The sequence below is a fragment of the Drosophila elegans genome, unplaced genomic scaffold (genome assembly GCF_018152505.1).
Source record: "Drosophila elegans isolate 14027-0461.03 unplaced genomic scaffold, ASM1815250v1 contig_814, whole genome shotgun sequence".
In the NCBI taxonomy this organism is placed as follows: Eukaryota; Metazoa; Arthropoda; class Insecta; order Diptera; family Drosophilidae; genus Drosophila; species Drosophila elegans.
In genome coordinates, this window is record NW_024546167.1 from 13,242,659 (window position 1) to 13,260,710 (window position 18,052).

Here is an 18,052-nt window from a genome sequence, read left to right on the forward strand (position 1 = left end):
TTTAAATATATTTATTTTTACTTTATGTCCACATTAATGCGTTTAAAACATTGTTTTGCTACCATTTCGCAAGAAAATTGATTAAACTTGAAAATGAAAAAAACGATTTTTTTCCCAGTGTTTTTTTTTTAAATAACCTTCATATACCCTTGCTATTAAGCAGTCTATTAATCACATATTCAATAAAAAATATTTTTCAATAATGTTCCAGGCGTTTTTGTGTCTAGAGGAATGGCTTGGTCAATATAAAAATACACTATATGCACGCGCTTATTATCCACTTCATCTTCTATTTGTAAATCTTGGCTCGTGCAAATCTGCTGCTTACTGCACAATTTTTGTCATTGAATTGGTGGGTAAAGCCCAACATAATCCCTATTTTATACTGAATAAATGAAACAAATAACAAGTCTTGACCCATGTTGATGTTGAAAAGATGCTCAGGTATTATCCACATTCGCCGTGATTTATCTCTGAGAACTTTAAGCAAGGTCTACGGTATTCCATGCTTTTAAGAAGAATGAAGTATACCACACGTGATCCTTGATAATTATCGAAGTATAATTTCAATTTTCATCTCTTTCATAACTATTCGATTAAAGAATTTTATATTGACTTGCTTTGATTTGTAATATTTTTTGAAAATATAGTAATTAAAGGAAAAAAAATTAAGTAAACGGCAACCAAACTTCTAGAACATATTAAAAAAAAATAAATTTTAGCACTTTATTTTTTCTAAATTTATCTATTTTGCTGTAGTCAAAGCTCTCGCTTTTTTACAAAGAGTACATTTAAATTAACACAAGTCAATAATAAAAGCATACAATCCAATTTATTTAAAAGTGAAAATGTCTTTTTCATTAAAAAAAAAGAGGGGGGGGAAGGCATGCCAATAAGGTAAATGAGCCCGTTATGACAGTGCCAAAGATGCCTTTATAAGACGTCGAATCAGTCGCTTAAAAACATTCGCCTGGATAAATCGTTCACTGGCAGTATGTTCAAGTTCACAAATATTATATGGTGCGCGTTTGTTGCCCTGAATATTTATGGATCACCAGCATATTGCAAGGAAATTAGGAGATCCAATTTTCTGTTAGAGGACGCCCCTAACCAATGCGGGGCTTTTTGCCTTTCAGCACTAAGTCCACTGTACGATCAAATGGCTAATTTCAAGGTAAGTCTAATCGAAGGCGACTTGGAACTGACAGTAACAAGATAGATGGCCAACAAAAAGCTTTTCAGGAGTCATTATCTAAAGTTATACCCCAGATGGAAAGTCTACTGAAAAACTTCGACGAAAAATTAGACAGTGTGCAAGGCCAACTGAATGCGGTACTGATGAGGATGGAAAATGCCTTAGCCATAAACACAACCAGTACTCAGACTTCACAGGAGCCAAAGATAGTGACTTCCGTTAAAAAGCATTCCCCCGAAATTCGAGTTGATAGGCTCAAGGTATTTTTACATTGAGAGGAAATTTCCTCAAAATTGGACAAGTGCTGCCAGTACCTGTCGCCAAATGGGTGGGCATCTGGCCTCGATTAAAGACGAAGAGGAGCTAATCGCCATCACTACCAGAATTAACGATGGCCGGAACTACTTCTTGGGCACCAACGACCATAATGAAAAGGGCACCTTTGTGTCTTTGGCCTCCGGAAAGCCAGCATTTTTGAAGTGGCATTTTGGAGAACCAAATTACATTTCTAAAATTTCAAACTGCGTTGAATTTGCTTCTTTCGAAGAAGTAATGTGGCTGTTGAATTGTAATTCTGAAAGAAACTTTATTTGCCAGGCTGATGACGAAGTTTAGTAAAAAAATCTTCTGAGTTCAATAAAGAAGTTTGTATTTGAACTTAACTGTATATTTTTATAACTTGTTTAGGTACTCCGCCGGAGTTATTATATAAGTGTATTTATTTAGTCGAATGCCTTATCATTTTTCGTCACCAAAAATTTTAAAAATAAATTATGCATGTTGCGATCGTCACGACCTTTTTACCTCATTAAGAGATGTTTTGGTTTTATATCAAAACTTTGGCTTTTTTTTGTTGCTTTACTTTTTGAGTCTTTTTCTAGTCGATTTCCTGTTAAACTCCAGTATTTTTGGAAAGTAAAAACAAACTTTTTTCAAAAAGCAAAACTTAAAATTAAACAAAAATAACAATTAAAAAAAAAGAAACATTTTGAACAGAGCAATGGATTTATAACCAGTATTTTCAACAAATATGTGATAATAAAGAGAGGTGTTTGAAAGGTTCGCTTTTAGGAATATATTGAATTCGCTTAAGACGTGACCAAAAAAAATAAGGATTTTATAGATATTGTTTGAGGTAAATTAATTTTTTAAAAAAGAACGCATTTAAGGCTCCTAGGAGGAGCTTGATTGAAAATTACAAAAAGCTGACTAACATAAGATTTTAGTTTGTCTCTTAAATACTATGGTGAATTCCTTTGAAATTATTTAAAAAGCAGTAGATGTGTACATTATAATCACAATATTTTATTTGATTTTAGAAGAGAATGTATTGTTTGGTTTGAATACTTTAGCACTTGCTCTTGCACTCGTCTCCCTCGCAAATGTCGCAAAGCTTCGACTCGATGGAGTAGTACTCGGTGGCCTTCTTGTTCGTGTCATAGTAGTCGTAGAGGATCACAGAGGACGGCTTCTGGTTGGCCACCGCATGGGTCCTGTAGGCCTGGACGGGAATGCATTTGTTTTCGTTCTTGGCCAGATTCTCGAAGTAGACGACCACCACAGAGTCACCGTTCTTGGTCTCCACCAACTGGGAAATAATAAAATCAATTGTTAGTTTAAAAAGCTGGTAGTTAACTAGTAATCAACTCACCCTGACACGAGCAATGTCACGGATGTCCTTGAAGCTATCCTGATCGGCGGTGTAGCCCGAGGGCAGGGACACCTCCAGAATGGCCATGTTGGATTCCTTGGACTTGCCCTCCTCCACGAAGTCCACGCAAACGTTCAACTCCAGTTTGGCTGGCGATGCTCCGGGTATAACAGTGGCCTCAACCTTGAAACTGGGCTTCGGCTCCTTCTCCACCACATTGTACTGGTAGCTTATCTGGACGAGAGCTGCGCCAGTGCCCTTGGCCTCGAACTCCAGCGATTTGGTGCCCTGCGGGAATTCCACCGTCTGGAGCAGCAGATCGTTCTCCTCCGATGTGGTCAGCTTCTCGGTCTTCTCGCGCTTGCCCTTGTTGGAGACGGTCACCTCCCACTTGGCCGCCTCGTAGCCCGACTTCTCGGCGAACTTGATGAGGGCGGTGAGACCCACCACAGTGTCCTGGCTGGAGGCGAATCCTCCGTAGCTATTTCGCTGGGCCACCAGCCAGCGAACCGTATTCAGCACCGTGTCGGCCGTCTCCTGCTCGGATTCCAAAAGCGAGAGCAGTGCATACGAGGTGATCTCCACATCCTGACTCCACACCCAACACCACCAGCGTGCGCAGTTCTTCGATTTGTACAGCTTCTCCAGATCCTCGGTCCACCAAGTGCGATCATCCTCCTGCTTGGCCAGCGATTTAAGGTCGGCCACCTGTTTGGCTGCTTGTGGAGCCTTGGCCCTTTGCAACGCATAGATGGCTATGGACTTGGGCAACAGCTCCACGGATTCGGCCGTGTTGGAGCCCAGATAGGCCACCGCCTTGTCAATGGCCGCCTGGTTGGGCTTCTCCTCCTCCAGCAAGGCCAGCAGCGAGTTGGCCGTAAGGGTCAGCAGATTTCTCTGCGAGCTGTAGAAAAATTCGCCCAATTCCGTGAAACTGCCATTTTCGGCCTGGCGAGTGAGCAGGAACTGATAGCCCTTGGCCAAAATCTGCTCATCCAGATCAACGATGTCCTTGATCTTGCTAAACGAACGCAGGACATAGGCCGTAAGCCAGGTGGAGCCAATGCGTTCCGGATCCTCCTGCCGCCACTTGTGCGGTCCAAAGGAACTGAAGCTGCCATCGTCGTGGCGATATTGCAGCATATTCTGATAGCCCTCCTGCAGGTTCCGCTTGATGCGAGTGTCCAGGGCGGGCGTCAATTTCTTGATGCTCTTCAGGTAATCCCTGACCAGGTAGTTGGGCACCAGCTTGGACATGGTCTGCTCACCGCAACCGCTGGGCAATCGCAGGAGATTCTCCAGATTCTTGACCACTGGTCCCAGGAGATCACCCACCAGTCCGAATTCCACACGCTCCGAATCGGGAACCACCTCTGCCGGCACTTCCAGCTCGAAGGTGTTCTTGAACTCGCCCGTATCCTTCAGATTGACAAAGAATGCCCTGTTCTGGTACTGGGTGGTACCCTCGGGGATTACCTTCAGCGCCCTGTGCACAGCATCGCCGGCCAGTGGTGAGATGGCCGTAAATTTGAGCAGTATATTGCCAATGACCTTGGGCCGGATGAGGAATGAGGCACCAGCCGCTTCGTTGGCACCCACTCGGATTTTCTGCGAACGCTTCTGGTCACCGATGACCTCATTGGAGGCATCCACAAAGTCGTACTCAGCATCCTCGTTGTCCAGGGTCAGTTCCACGTCCAGTTGCTTGGGCAGATAGTTGAAGACCAGAGCCGGCACATTGATCACCTCGCCGCGTTTCACAGAGTATGGCAGTCGGACGGAGACGAAGAACGGCTGGAAGGTCTTAATGTTCACCTGCTCATCCGTGACACCCAAGCCCTTCAGCGGATGCAGCGAGAAGCCGGTGACCACCCAGTTGGTAATCGTATCGGGTATGGTCTTAATCCACTTGAATACCTCCTCCTCCGTGCTCTCAATGTCGGCGAAAATCCACGTCTCCGCAAAGTTCTTTCGCACCACAGGGTTTGCCGGTCCTGACTCAGCAAATCCAATGGCTTGGGGAGCAGCTGCTCCCATCATTGCGGTTGTTGAGTGTAACATCGGGCTATCTTGTACCAACGCGGTTTTCCTCATGGCGAAACTACCTCCAGTTCCAGCAGCTCCAGCAGCTCCAAAGGCTTCTGCAAATGGGTTTAAAAAACATATTTAAGTATGTCTTTTCCAGGTAATGACATTTCTTAAATTTGACTTGCCTAACCATCTCTACACAAAAGGAATACATTTGTTTTGAGATTTCGTAATATTATTGAAAGTGGGTAAATTAGGAGGTTAGAAGAAGATCTTCTAATTTGAATATTATTCAATTGTCTAATTTTATGAAAACTATAATTTTCAGTTTATAGGAATGTATCCAGAGAAAGGAAATCCTAACTTAAAAGGAAAAGGTTCGAGGTAAGACTTAAAATTCTCGAGGAATGGAACAAAAAAATTTTTTTTTTAATATCTACTTAGGAACCTACAAATTAAAGCCAAATTAAAAAAAAATTTTGGTGCTAAGGTATTTTATAAGGAAACTCTAAATTAAAATATACTTAAATAAAGTAAGAAATCTTTAAGATTTTTTTCTAAAACTCGAATTTTAACAACTGAATTTACTTGGGGAATATTGTACTTACGTAATTGGTAGAATGGAGCGGTTCGATTGTAGAAGAAGTAGGCGTTGGTCATCGTGACGACACCGGAGCGCTCTCCGGGGAAGTAGGAGTAGCCACCCTGCCAAGGAGTGGAGGTGTCGTAGCCATTCAGACGCCAGTTGAAGGAGTCCTTGTTCAAGTCGTTGTTGTTGCCCAGCAGGAGCACACTCTGATCGACGGCCAAAAGGCCAACGAAGGACTTTGGCGACGTCTTGATCTCCAGCTCGACATCGGCACCCGGCTTCACTTCCTCGGGCGCCTTGATTTCGATCTTATTCTGCAACTCCACATCCACGCTGAAGGTTTCCTCGGCATACCGAAATTCGCCAGTCTCATCCACGTAATAGAAGTACACACGACCGTGGGGAGAGGTTTGGAAGGTGGGCTTCAATGTCACATTGACGGTTTTCTTGGGCTCCTCTAACTCCACTCGCTTCGTTTCCAGAATGTTTCCGCGTCCCACAATGTTGTACACAAAGTATTTCAGCGGACGACTGGAGTTGAGGGTCACCTGATACTCCTGGCCGATTTTAAGGCTGTAATAAATACAAATTTAAGTAAGTAAAATTAATTCATCACTTAAGCTCTAATCTTTTTAGTTTTATTGCCTGTAGAAAAATTAAGTTAACAAACAAGTGCTACATAGAAAACAGCAATGTTAAATTGATATTAGGAAACAATAATTTTTTGCATTTAAACATAAAAAAAGTGATACAAGTATCAAGACCGAATTGATTCTAAATTTTATGAAAACAAGTTAATTTTTTTATTTATTTTTTTCTGTGATTATATACTGTGACTTTTACTAACCTCCATGTGTCTTTGGGCCTTTGCACTTCGGCCTTGAACCACTCCTTTTCCACCTCCTCCTCCTCGGGGTTTTCAACCTTCTTTGGCTCCCTATAGGGATAGGTGGTGTAGAGTTCGCGCTTCTCGTCGGCAAACTCCAGCTCAATTTGATAATAGCGGGTGAAGTTGGCCAAGTCCGGCAGATCGGGTAGAGTCACCTTGAAAGGCGCCAGGCTGGACTCATTCAAATGGCTCTCGAACACGAAAGTTTTGTTCTCAATCTTGGGCAGTGGTGGCTCCTCCTGGTTGTTTCCATAGCCGTAAAAACCATAATTGCGACGAATTCCCTCAGTGAACTTGGCCTTTAATAGGAAATTAAATAAATATTGGTTAGTAAATTAATCAAGAATCATCAAGATTGTAAGCGCCCACCTTCACCACAGACTTGGTGTCCGTGAGCAGTGTACCATCGACAAGGGTTATTTTAAAGACGATTTCGTGCTCCTTGTCGGGCTTGAAGGAAAAGCAGGTGCTATAGTCCGTGCAGGACATCTCGTAGCGATAGGGATATAGTTGGACACCGCCCGTCTCGTTGAGCTTCACGCCGGTGAAGTCCTCCTCGACGGTGGCCGTAATCTGGGCATACGAAGTGGAGTACTTGTGCGGCATATAGCTGGCGAACTCCTTCAGGTCCATGGTCAACTTGGCCTTGCCAGCGACCATGTCGGCGGTGCCAATTACAGAGTGGCCGGGGTAGTCCTTGCGCACGGTCTTGCCATCGACATTCTCCCACACGCTCGTCTCATCCAGGCGTACATTGACCAGAACCTTGCCATTCACGGGCTTGCCATAGGTGTAACTAAGGGAATAATATTGATATTAGCATCACATGGCATTACTGATCTATGGGTTTTACTCACTTGGCCTTCAGGACCACGTTCAATTCGCCATCTCTCACTGAAACCTGGTTGGTGGCCTCCATTTTGACCGAGTACTTGGGCAGCACATACTTCTCCACCTCGAAGTTGACCCGTTCATCCGACCGACGCCAGGTGGGGCCGAATCCTCCAATAATTCTTTGACGACCACGATAGATGCCGCCTTCTCTGGTCTGTTGATCGCCATTCTGCACTTGAAGAGACCAAGTGCCCAAGGTGGCGAACTCGGAGAGTTCGAATTTTCCCGTGTACACGCCACCGGTGGTCTTGATGTGCTTCTCCTGCTTGATGCGGTTCCGTTTGGAGTCCTCGAACCAAACGACCACCTCATCCGCGGCCGTATCCGGCAGCAAGTTCTCGTTGAGGAAGATCACACGATAGTTGATCGTATCGCCGGGCTTGTACTTGCCCTTGTCGGTCTGGATTTTGATGTACGGCTTGAAGTTCTCCCAGTTCAGCTTGGTGGAGTTCTTGAACTCCAGACCCTTGACACCCTCGGCCGTGAGATTATAGTCACCCGACGCCAATGGAGGCAGTTTGAAGGTGATCTGCTTGTACTCATCGGACTTGGCCAGCTCCACGGTCTGGGTTTCGTTGTAGGAGGGCCCGGTGATGCCCACCTTCAGGGTGACCGGCTCATTGGTCTGGTGAACGGCAATGGCCACATTGTAATCGCGATGGGAGTGGATGGTTCCGGGACCCACAATGGTATATTTACTAAAACAGAATCATCAAAGAAAATCAATTGTTATTTATTTATATATTTAAGAAGTTAATCCTAAGATACAATCGTAATGAAAACATTCTTTAGACAGGACAACAAAATTAAATCGGCAAAATCCTCGAGAGTATAATGATTTGTTTCCTAACATAAATGATAGAGGTCGACAAAACTTAAAAACGTGCCTAATATTCTAGATTAACCATATAATATAGATTTACTGGCATGTCTTTTATATTTTATTATTTTATTTTCTGTTTCAAAGGAGACTATCTGCATAAATGATGATGATTTTGTCTACATTGAAACGGTAATTCAATTACCCAAAATTGAATATTGAGAAATCGTGTTAATTTCGTTTAATCTCAAGGCAAAGTGATACCAAATGGAACTTAGAAATTTGAAATGTTTGTGCGGGACTCGCCTTTAACCTCATCTTTATCAGTTCTCTCGGCACTCAAAAATGCTGTTAAGGTTAATGTATTTTGGGTTTTTTTCTGTTCTGTGGCAATAAATTATACATAAATATGTATACATATGTGTTTATACATGCATTTATAATAGCCCTGGAGATAACGGTAAAGATTCCGGGAACCTGATCTGCTTCAGAAAAGTTTGAAACCGGCTTAGAGATTATATAATCCATGTTTATTACGATCAGCCATTTTTCTCGCACTTACAGTCCTCGATCACGTACACCGATGTTGTTAACTTGATCATCACTTATTGTTTTTTATGGCTTACCTTGTTTCCTACATTTCGCACAGTCAAATTGTTTTCAGATTATTCTAACTTTTCAAAATTTTTAATTGTGTTCAATAATCAACCTTTGTGTTTCCTTATAATTAATCATAATTAACTACACTGTAAAAAAAAACTAATTTGAGATCGTGTCATAATTTAATGATGTACTCATCAACAAAACTATTAAGACAAACAAAAGATGTGGCGTGTTCAATTGTTTAACTATACAATATAATAATCTATATGCAAATGGCTTACTGAGATTCAATCAGCAGAATAGGTAAATTTAATTTAAAGATGTGAAAAAGAACACGTAATCAATTTACGTTATAAAATTTGGCAAAACAAATATTGACCTTCGGAAATGATTTTAAATTTCTAAGAATTTGTTTAACAGATAAGCAAATATTTAGTTTCATTTTAAATGAATTGAACTGTTCACAAAGATCAGTAAATTTTCCTGTACTACTCCAAGGGTAATCAAGATGAACTATAATATTATACTAATATATGAGTAAACGTATAAAAAGGGAAATTGATAATCCACTATAATTACCTTGGAGCTCATTTAAAAACGGCCCTATTACCTTATATGCATAATTAATTAAATAAAACAGACACCAACATCAATACAGTTGCTGGTAAAATAAGAGTAGTTTTAAGTATACAAATTTGGGAGATGTTATGGGGTTTACTAGAACTTATTAAAATCAATTAATATTTACTTAATTACTATTAGTGTTCTGCAGACTCTACCTCTTAAGAATATTTATCTTGCTGTAGCTTTATGTTTCAGCGATTTAATAACTAATATTCTGGCCTAACGTGTGTGAATTTCGGCCAATCAGATCACATAGTATATTGGGAATTGGGACTTACCCCTCAGCCTTTACCGGTTCCATCATCTGCAGCAGGGCCAAAATCGCACAAACCGTGACAGCAAAAGCGTCTGCGCGACGCATTTTGTTAGCGTTGGTGGTCAAAAAGGGGCGGGAAGGGGAGGAAAATACAAATAAAATGAAATAAAATTAATTCTGGCTCCGAGTGTTGCGGAAATTATGACTAGCGCGGCTACAACCGTCGGGGCTCAGAGTCGAGCTGGGACTGGTTCGGCTGGATGTCCCACGGATTTGATATAGCTTCAAGACCCCTCAATCCCAAGCCGGCCAAACAAACGAAGCCGAGTTCGACTGAGTCGTGCGAGTCGTAAAAAAAATAAACACTGATAAAAATTATAAGTAAATAACACTGGGAGCTAGTGTTAGTAGTATATACTCGCTTATGTGTGGGCACTGAAATCGATGACGAGTTGAGCAAACAAAAGCAAAACAATAACACTGACCACAATAAAAGCCGGCAATCGCCACTCGAATATCAATATTGGTATGTATTGACATAGGCTAGCACTGCCAAAAAATATCATTCATAATTCGGATATAGAATGATCTAAAGCTATGGAATGGTTTTGTTTCTAATGTTGTACACTAATAATTGCAAGTCAAATTTTAGTTTCTAGATGTTATGAAAAAACACAATTATGTGGGGAAATGTTCAAAAGTAATAAAAGAAATTAATAAATCAACCTCAAGTTTAAAAGTTTACTAATATTAATATTTTAAAGTGTTTGCGCTATAGAAATACCACGTGTAATTAATTGCAATCCTTTTCAAAAAACACAATTTTTAAAAGCATTTATTGGTTAATAATTTCACCATATCTACAAATAGAAATGTAGCGTGAAAAATTGAACTTGTATGGAACAACAGATAAAGAGGTACTGCAACCTGACTTATCTGATTTTTATATGAATGATGTTCTAGGTATTTGTCACAAAACTATGGTCATGCAATTGTCAAATTATAGCTGCTTTTGTTTATACTTCCTCTGGGGTTTTTCAATAATTAACACTTTAGTTGTCACTAATAATTGTCGTTCGTGCTTTCCATGGAAATTTAAGATTTAGATTTTTCGGCTATTTAAATGATTTACGTACATGAGCTGAGCTAATTTGGAAAACCCAAATTATTTTTTTTGTAGAAGCACAGAGAGTGTTCTCGCGTAAAATCCCAATGTTTGTTATTGAAAATAATGTTAATGTTTTTGGGTGTCAATAAGGGGTTGGGTTATATATTATCGGTGGACTTGTTGATTAGCAGTGCCAACAGAACTGGCGTTTGCATTGGAATACTTTGCGCGACTGACTGGTCGTTATATATAGCAAAATCCTCTCTCTCTCTCTATCTGAGTCAGCTGTTGTTGTTTTGGCCGCTTACCTCAGTGGGACGCTATTTTTTGGCTCTCTCGCTCTTGCTCAAGAATGACGTCACTTGCCAGTATTTCACATGGTACTGCAAATGAAACCGGGTACATAGTATAGAAATGACTAAGACCAGAGAGAAATTGACGTGGGTATATATATAACCGAGATTTGCCAAACTAAATCCAGTTTAGCTTGGTGATTCCCCATTGACTGTGTATTTCCCAGCCATACCCTGTAATTTACACAGCAGAAAGATTGTTATATCGACATTTCCCAGAAATCTAAAGTGAAATGATTTTAAAACTTCATGCTATATTCATTTCTTACCAACAACAGATAAAGTTGATTCTCTGTTAGTCTTAAATATGCCGTATTTTTACACAGCTGGTTTGATCAACGATTTCATAGAATTACAAATTAATAATTATTTTGATTATTGTAATACATTGCCTTGGCTTATTTAAAACACATATGTATGTATAAAGATAACAGCGCATACAAAGTGTCGAAAAGCATTCTAGGGTTTTCTTGTTCCACTTAAATTCATCAGTAATATATTCAAACACGTAACAAAGCTTTCCAGAAAGGAAACAAAAACATGTTCCGGAGCTATCTACAAAGAGCAGGGTTAAAAATAAACATTTGTTTACATTAAAATAAAATATATAATTTTAAATTACTAATAAGACTTGGATGCCAGTTGCAATATTTTGCACCAAAAAATATGTTTGTCTAGGATTCTTGGAATTGGAGAGCTAGGGAACCTTTACAAGTGCTCGTATTATGCGATTAGGTTCAGCACATATCAAAATTCCGGGTATTTTATTAATAATTCTATTCTAGTCAATTAATCAAGATTTGAATTATTATCTATAAAAAGTAGACATATGTATAAACAGATAGAGTAGAGTACACTCGAACACTAAATTGCCCAAAAAATTACTCATACGACATGGATGCCATTTCGCAGCTCTGACAATTTGTTCATCTTAATCGAACAACTCATTATTATTTTCTTAATTGGATGAATATGTATTCATTGGGTATATAAAATTGAATTGTGCAATAAGTAACCGACATTCATAGAAGGTAAGATCTGTGTAGCACAGTGTTGTTATTGGGTTTCCCCATATAAACATTTCTCGCTCCTTATCTATATCTCTTCGCTCCGCTTTAAGCAGTTTATTCATCGGACATTGCTTTTGTCGGCAATTTCACAACATCGATCATCATAGCTAACAGTTTAGGGTGGACCTAAACCTAAATCTTAAAATACTAAAAAAGTACAAAAAATTTACTTTCATGCACAAACAAAATAGAAATCACTAAAATTTTGAAATAATTTAAAAAGAAGTATAAAAGATTGCGACAATATAGTATGAATTAGATAGATACATATAATTCAAAAGATATTATGTATATTCTTGTATACATTCTTTAAGACGGATGTCATAGACCTTTTGATCTTTGTGGAAATTAAATTACATTTAAAATGAAGATATTTCCTTTCTTGAGGAAATTTTAACTTCCATGACTCGATTTTTGGGAATCACTCATGGTAAAGAGCATGATTAATACCGGACACTTGGCACGGCCAATTAAACAAACTGGTTTTAGAATGCTCCAAAAATAACAATAATCGCCGGAGAGCAATGCCAAATAATACCACCTGTGGCTACTGCCGCCTTTCCCGCGCCAAGGTAAAAACACGTGAACGGGGCAATCCGCTGAATCACCTTTTGCCAACGCCGCGCACCACTGCCTTTCAAAGTTTGATTTTGTGATTTTTTTCGAAACACACTGGCAAAATTCTCCATAGAGAGAGAAAGAGACTGAGCGAATTGCGAGCTTTCGATCGTTTTTTTCCAGCTGTTTCATGTCGTCAAAGCATCAAAAGCGTTCTAACACTCACATCGAGCGGTCGCGATCGGTTTAAGGTGTCCATCTAGCTTATCGGTTTTACGTGCGCATCTCACGTAGCAGATAAGGGATTTTTCCGTAATATCCATAATGACAAGTGCCGCCGAATTGCAAGGCCAAGGCTCCTATGGAGGATTCTACTTTGGCTTCTGCACCCTGATCTCGCACGTTCTTCTGGCGGGGATCACCGCTGCCATTGTTTACAAGTGTCTGGTGCTCAAGTTGGTACACACCGCCGGACATGCCTTCTACTGCACAATCGCCGTGAGTACTCCAATTTATATCCGTGATCAGATATATACGCAGAATATAGAACATTTCTATGATCCATATAAAAAAAAGAAAGTTAAAGGTCTCAGTTTATCACAAACTATTACTATCACAATATTATAATTTAATTTTAACTACAAGGTTGATATATTCTCGTTCAGCCTTTCAGTCTTCGTTTCTCCATATGTTTCTATGTTATATAGTGTGTCAGTTGTATAACCTTTGTGATTAAACAATTGAGTATATTTTTATGTATACATTTTGCTAAAATTTGTTTAAATCGGTTATCCAATTACTCCTTTAGAAAAAATCGTTATAAGGTTTTGAATACATTTATAATAATTCCTTCAGGAAAAATCGTAATAAGTTCTATTACCTTTGATTACAATTTTATGGGTAATTTATAAAACTGATCATTTTTAAGTTTTAGACAGATGCTGTCCAATCACGAACTCTTTTTTTGTTTAAAAAAACCCCCTGTTTACAAACATAATGTAAATTTTCTTTATACCTCCTGCACAGTTTGTGTTCTTTATGGGCGAGGCGCTGTTGGTGAGAAATAGCACATATTTGGAGTCCTGGTTGGGTCCTTTGAACCTGAACCGTCTACATGCTGGCCTGGGTCTGTTGGCATTCCTGGTCGGAGTCGGCGGGATCGGCATCAAGACGTGGCAGAAGCTGGAGCGCAATCGCGAAGATCCCAATGCCACCGTGCGGCACTTCAAGACCAACCACGGCTTCTATGGTGGGTTTGCCGGTTTCTTATTTCCAAATTTAATGATAATTTATTCCTCCTTCTCCTCCAGGTATTGTTGGCTGTGCTCTTCTGCTGGGCAGCGTTCTCAGCGGTCTTCCGCTGTATTTCATCAGCGGGGGCTTCACCTTGAAAACGCTCCATCGATTCTTCGGCCTGGCTGGATTCCTAGCCCTAATGGTCTCGCAAATGTTCGGCTACAACACCGGATTCGGCCGGCGCCAGTGGAAGCCACATCAACAGAAGCTCTTCAAGTTCTTCACATTTATCGCTACAATTACGACTGCAAATTACGAATTTCGCAGATTTGTACGAGATATTGCTGGCTGGGCGACAAATTATTTTATTGGATCGGAAGCAGCAGAAGCAAGAGAAGATCTTTGAGGATATAGCTATGAGCGAGTCTTATTACTCTGGACAATCAACACATCAGGGCGTTTTTGGGTAGGCAACCAATTCTGCGAGAAAGTATTGAAGATTTATTAATAACTCTCAAATAGTTAATGCGGAAATGATAAGTACCCCCAACAAGAATTTACATTTTTGTTGTGAATTTTGTTTATATAAAGTTCGCAGACGATTTAAATAGTATAAAAACTTTGTTATCTAGTTAGTGAAGGCTTAAGTTTTGCATGTCTACTTGACCACCTTATCAATGGAATACAAGAAGCAAAAATCATTTTCACTTTGTGCCTTTATTGTAAATTCACTTATACATGAATAACATTCTGTTGATTATTTAAAACATAAAATACATACATTTTCATATTTTTTTTTGGCAACGAGATTAATCAATCACCACAGAAAAACAAAAAAGTTACAAACTAAACTGATACGATAAAATGAAATCCCCTTTTCATTGGGGGCTATACACATTGAAGATACATAATAGATATATGGTTATTACATAAGCATATTTAGTTGCGGTTCTGCGAGACATGCATAATGTCCAGAGCGGCTGGAATATTGCCCTGCACTGATTCCAGTAGCTGGGTGAGCCAGGCGCCCTCGTTGCTGAAACCCATGGCCATCATGGCATGGATCGAGGCATTAATGCGTTCATCTAAAAAACAGAGGAATAATTAATGGGAAGCTCGGAAGGATTCCTCTGCCAACTTACCAGTGTGGTAGACGGGCACGCTGCGCTTTTCCTCGGGGGCCGCTGGTGAGGTGCCAATGCTGCTGGTGGCCACCGATGTGGTCGAGGTCGCCGTACTGACCGTATCCACCTGGGAGGTCTGGGTGTTGGCCGTAGCCTGCTCCACGCGAGCCTCCTCGTTGATGTGCTGACGCAGGAGTTCGCCCAGCTGACCAAAATCACGCACTGGCTGCTCAGGAGCAGCGGTGGGATTGGTCGACTCCAGATTGATCAGGTTGGTGTTGTTCGCTGAGTAAGCGTTGTCGATAACCTGCCAATCCTGGTCCAAGCTGTCCGAGCGGCGTCTGTCCTCCTCGTTGTTGGTCACCGACACTTGTGCAGCTTCAGTTGGCTTCGGAATCAATGGCTCCGTCTCAAGGGGAGCATCAGAAATAGATCCAGAAATCGAGGGAGTTTTTGAGTGGCTAGCAGATGGGGCATTCGAAGGATTAGCCGAGGGAACAACTGAGGGAGCAACTGAGGGAGCAGCTGAAGGAGCAGCTGACTGGCTGGCCGAAGAAGCCGTTGACTGGCCACTGGATTGGGCCTTTTCCTCTGGTTTCTTGGCCTCGCTACTGGGAGTCATTGGGGGAGCAAAAATTCCCGAATCACCCGCCTCAGTGGGATCGATCATCTTGGCAAACATTTCGCTGAAATTGTTTAGAATCTCGATGCCAGCGCGCATGTATTCGGGTGGCACCATCTGGGAGAGACTCTCCAGGTTGATCACTGGAGTAGTGGGCTCCGAGGAGCGTGTAGCAGTAACTGGATCCTCGGTGGGAGGAGTTGAAGTTGGCGGAATGTTAATCTTCTTCGGTTCAGTTGGCTTGGCCTCAGTTTCGGCTGCCTTTTGAGCGGTAACAGTGGGCTCAGCTTGGGGAGCACTTGGTGATGGCTCTGCAGCCTTGGGCTTCTCCGGTTCAGTCGGCGCGGTGGCCGTTGTCTCGTTCAGCGGCAAATTGGTCATCATCTCCACGAACTGGGACAAAACACTGCCGTGGCGACGGGCGTGACGACGCTCGCGGCGACTTTCCCTGGAGGAATCGGGAGCCGGAGCGGACTGGGTGGTCTCCTGGAAGGGGCAATGACCCCTGGAGCGGCGGCCACAACGGCGTGCGCCCCATGGATTCGGCCCGGTAAGCCAGGCATCCACCATAGTGGGTCCATTGTTGGTCGGCATGCGGATCATCATGTGCTCGGGATGCTTGTGGGCCGCCTCGCATTTCTGGCAAAGATCATAGTTGCTGCACTGGATGCACTTGTAGCGGAAGCCAACTATTGGGGCCAAGCCGCAGCCATCGCACTCCACGGAGTCGTGGATGGTGAAATTGCTCGGATCGTCGACGGATGGAGCACCAGCGTTGGTCGAGGATTCCTGCTGCTTGGAGACCTTCGGCTCCTCCTCAACGGTCACCAATGGAGCCACCTGCACATGCATATTGGCCTCGCACTTGGCCAGGAAAATTTCATAGTCGTTTTGATTGACAATTTCGATTTCATCGTTGTCGGTATCTGAAAATATCGAAAAAGAAACGAAGGCAACAATAATCATGAGTCATTGTAGGTTTACAATTGTTATCATAGGTATTTAAAAGGTGATTCACAGAGAGAACTAGCTAGACAAATTAGCTATAGTTGCGGATTTATAGGCATTACCAGTCTGTTTTAAATTTTTATGAAATGGTTATAAAAGAGTTGCTTTTAATGCAATTTTAATTTTTTTTAATCAGTTTTCAAGTGTTTAATTCATTTAAAAAAAAATTTAATCATGTGTACATTTATTGTTAGTGCAGTTAATAACTTTTAAAAATGTAATAAGTCACTTAATCTTGAAAAGACCCATACACAACATTTTAACTATGCTAGATTAGTATTTAAAATTTCATCATTTTAAATATTACGTACTTTTTTAATTGATAAGCCTGAAATCCAGTAATATACAGTTAACTTTTTTTATCTAGGGTAACCCCCCCTTACGAGTGAATTTGGCTATTTTTTCGAAGCCAAATCGTCAGCACTACTTTGACGGATGCAGTTATATGTACACACATACATATGTATGTACATTTAAAAGACAATGTTGCAATTTTTGAGACCCTTATTAAATTGTCTACTATTAAGCCACACTAACAGTTGTTTGTCACCAAATGTTGTTTATAAAACTCACCGATCCAGAAGGTCCTGATATCGCATTTGGGCAGCTGACGTTCCACGAAAAGATACAGCTCGATTTCGCGACGCAATATGGTGTAATTCTGGGAGGGCATACGTAAATATGCATTTATTTTCTTTTGGGGTCCAGCAACTGCGGCGCCCTGGTAGGTGATTTTCAGCAACTTCTCAGGCATTTTCGCAATATTCTCTTTAGTTTCGTTGAATTTTATTGATTCTGTAGTTTTATTTCTTTTTTAACTTGTTGTAGTGAATTTATGTGACAGACAATTAAAAAAATTTTGGAGCTCTGTGGACTACTGCGTCGTAGTTGTTTGGGCGTTCGATTGTGTATACAAGTGCAGCTGAGCGGCGGCAGGTTTATATACCATTCGAAACTAGTCACTGGAATGTTCTTGAAACGTTGAGGCTCTGCAAATATTGCAAATCACGGTCCTAACTGCTAAACCGTACAAGTTGATCTACCCCTAAAATTGTGTAGTAATGCCAAAGCTGGTCTTTGACAAGAATAATAATATTTTGGTTATCGATAAGTGTGAATATTTTTATGCCTTTTGTATATACGTAATGTAGACATGTCACCACTTTTGGTATTTTTTATTACTAAACCAAATGCACATTGCACACCTTTTGAATTTGTATATATAAAGAGAAATGATAAAAGAGAATCTCTACAAATGGGAAATAATAATTAAATTGTGTGATTACTACTGAACACAAACTGGCAAATATGATAACTATTGACTAAACAAAACCTTTAAATGTGAAATATTTTTTGTTTTGCTTATCATAAATGATGTTAAATGTGCGTCATCTTTCAAAAGTGAAAAGTGAACTACAAAAAAA

The 18,052-nt window shown here is 40.8% G+C and overlaps 4 protein-coding genes across 5 annotated transcripts; 2 read left to right on the forward strand and 2 right to left on the reverse strand.

Annotated features, from left to right (window-relative positions):
- Window positions 1-956: 956 nt before the first annotated feature.
- LOC121467891 lies at window positions 957-1,555 on the forward strand. The gene is made up of 2 exons (XM_041710610.1): window positions 957-1,174; window positions 1,243-1,555. The coding sequence occupies exons 1-2, from the start codon at window positions 995-997 to the stop codon at window positions 1,468-1,470; spliced, it is 408 nt and encodes a 135-aa protein (XP_041566544.1). The 5' UTR covers window positions 957-994; the 3' UTR covers window positions 1,471-1,555.
- Window positions 1,556-2,480: 925 nt separating this feature from the next.
- On the reverse strand, window positions 2,481-10,824 carry LOC108138858 (alpha-2-macroglobulin). 2 transcript variants are annotated; one of them, XM_041710609.1, is made up of 8 exons: window positions 10,686-10,824; window positions 9,572-9,641; window positions 7,210-7,944; window positions 6,722-7,148; window positions 6,311-6,651; window positions 5,483-6,036; window positions 2,847-4,987; window positions 2,481-2,783 (listed from the first exon to the last, which is right to left on the reverse strand). In XM_041710609.1, the coding sequence occupies exons 2-8, from the start codon at window positions 9,595-9,597 to the stop codon at window positions 2,544-2,546; spliced, it is 4,464 nt and encodes a 1,487-aa protein (XP_041566543.1). In that variant the 5' UTR covers window positions 9,598-9,641; window positions 10,686-10,824; the 3' UTR covers window positions 2,481-2,543. The 2 variants fall into 2 exon arrangements, with proteins under 2 accessions (XP_041566543.1, XP_017116867.1); XM_017261378.2 differs by lacking the exon at window positions 10,686-10,824 and having other exon boundaries at window positions 9,572-9,809.
- Window positions 10,825-12,832: 2,008 nt separating this feature from the next.
- On the forward strand, window positions 12,833-14,575 carry LOC108138923. Its single transcript, XM_017261490.2, has 3 exons — window positions 12,833-13,136; window positions 13,665-13,887; window positions 13,949-14,575. Exons 1-3 carry the CDS (start codon window positions 12,963-12,965, stop codon window positions 14,278-14,280), a joined length of 729 nt encoding a protein of 242 aa, XP_017116979.1. The 5' UTR covers window positions 12,833-12,962; the 3' UTR covers window positions 14,281-14,575.
- Window positions 14,573-17,699, reverse strand: LOC108138922 (protein ref(2)P). Its single transcript, XM_017261489.2, has 3 exons — window positions 17,202-17,699; window positions 15,017-16,546; window positions 14,573-14,959 (listed from the first exon to the last, which is right to left on the reverse strand). The coding sequence occupies exons 1-3, from the start codon at window positions 17,380-17,382 to the stop codon at window positions 14,814-14,816; spliced, it is 1,857 nt and encodes a 618-aa protein (XP_017116978.1). The 5' UTR covers window positions 17,383-17,699; the 3' UTR covers window positions 14,573-14,813.
- Window positions 17,700-18,052: the final 353 nt, after the last annotated feature.

What these genes read in the sequence shown, in the direction of transcription:
- LOC121467891 (XM_041710610.1), top strand. Translation starts at nt 995, where the DNA reads ATGTTCAAGTTCACAAATATTATATGGTGCGCGTTTGTTGCCCTGAAT. An exon ending in ATCAAATGGCTAATTTCAAG is followed by an intron (nt 1,175 to 1,242) that starts GTAAGTCTAATC and finishes AAAGCTTTTCAG; the next exon opens with GAGTCATTATCTAAAGTTAT.
- LOC108138922 (XM_017261489.2), bottom strand. Translation starts at nt 17,382, where the DNA reads ATGCCTGAGAAGTTGCTGAAAATCACCTACCAGGGCGCCGCAGTTGCT. An exon ending in TATCAGGACCTTCTGGATCG is followed by an intron (nt 16,547 to 17,201) that starts GTGAGTTTTATA and finishes CGATATTTTCAG; the next exon opens with ATACCGACAACGATGAAATC. An exon ending in CGTGCCCGTCTACCACACTG is followed by an intron (nt 14,960 to 15,016) that starts GTAAGTTGGCAG and finishes TCTGTTTTTTAG; the next exon opens with ATGAACGCATTAATGCCTCG.
- LOC108138923 (XM_017261490.2), top strand. Translation starts at nt 12,963, where the DNA reads ATGACAAGTGCCGCCGAATTGCAAGGCCAAGGCTCCTATGGAGGATTC. An exon ending in CCTTCTACTGCACAATCGCC is followed by an intron (nt 13,137 to 13,664) that starts GTGAGTACTCCA and finishes CCTCCTGCACAG; the next exon opens with TTTGTGTTCTTTATGGGCGA. An exon ending in GACCAACCACGGCTTCTATG is followed by an intron (nt 13,888 to 13,948) that starts GTGGGTTTGCCG and finishes CTTCTCCTCCAG; the next exon opens with GTATTGTTGGCTGTGCTCTT.
- LOC108138858 (XM_017261378.2), bottom strand. Translation starts at nt 9,654, where the DNA reads ATGCGTCGCGCAGACGCTTTTGCTGTCACGGTTTGTGCGATTTTGGCC. An exon ending in AACGTGGTCCTGAAGGCCAA is followed by an intron (nt 7,149 to 7,209) that starts GTGAGTAAAACC and finishes TTATTCCCTTAG; the next exon opens with TTACACCTATGGCAAGCCCG. An exon ending in GTGACATTGCTCGTGTCAGG is followed by an intron (nt 2,784 to 2,846) that starts GTGAGTTGATTA and finishes ATTATTTCCCAG; the next exon opens with TTGGTGGAGACCAAGAACGG.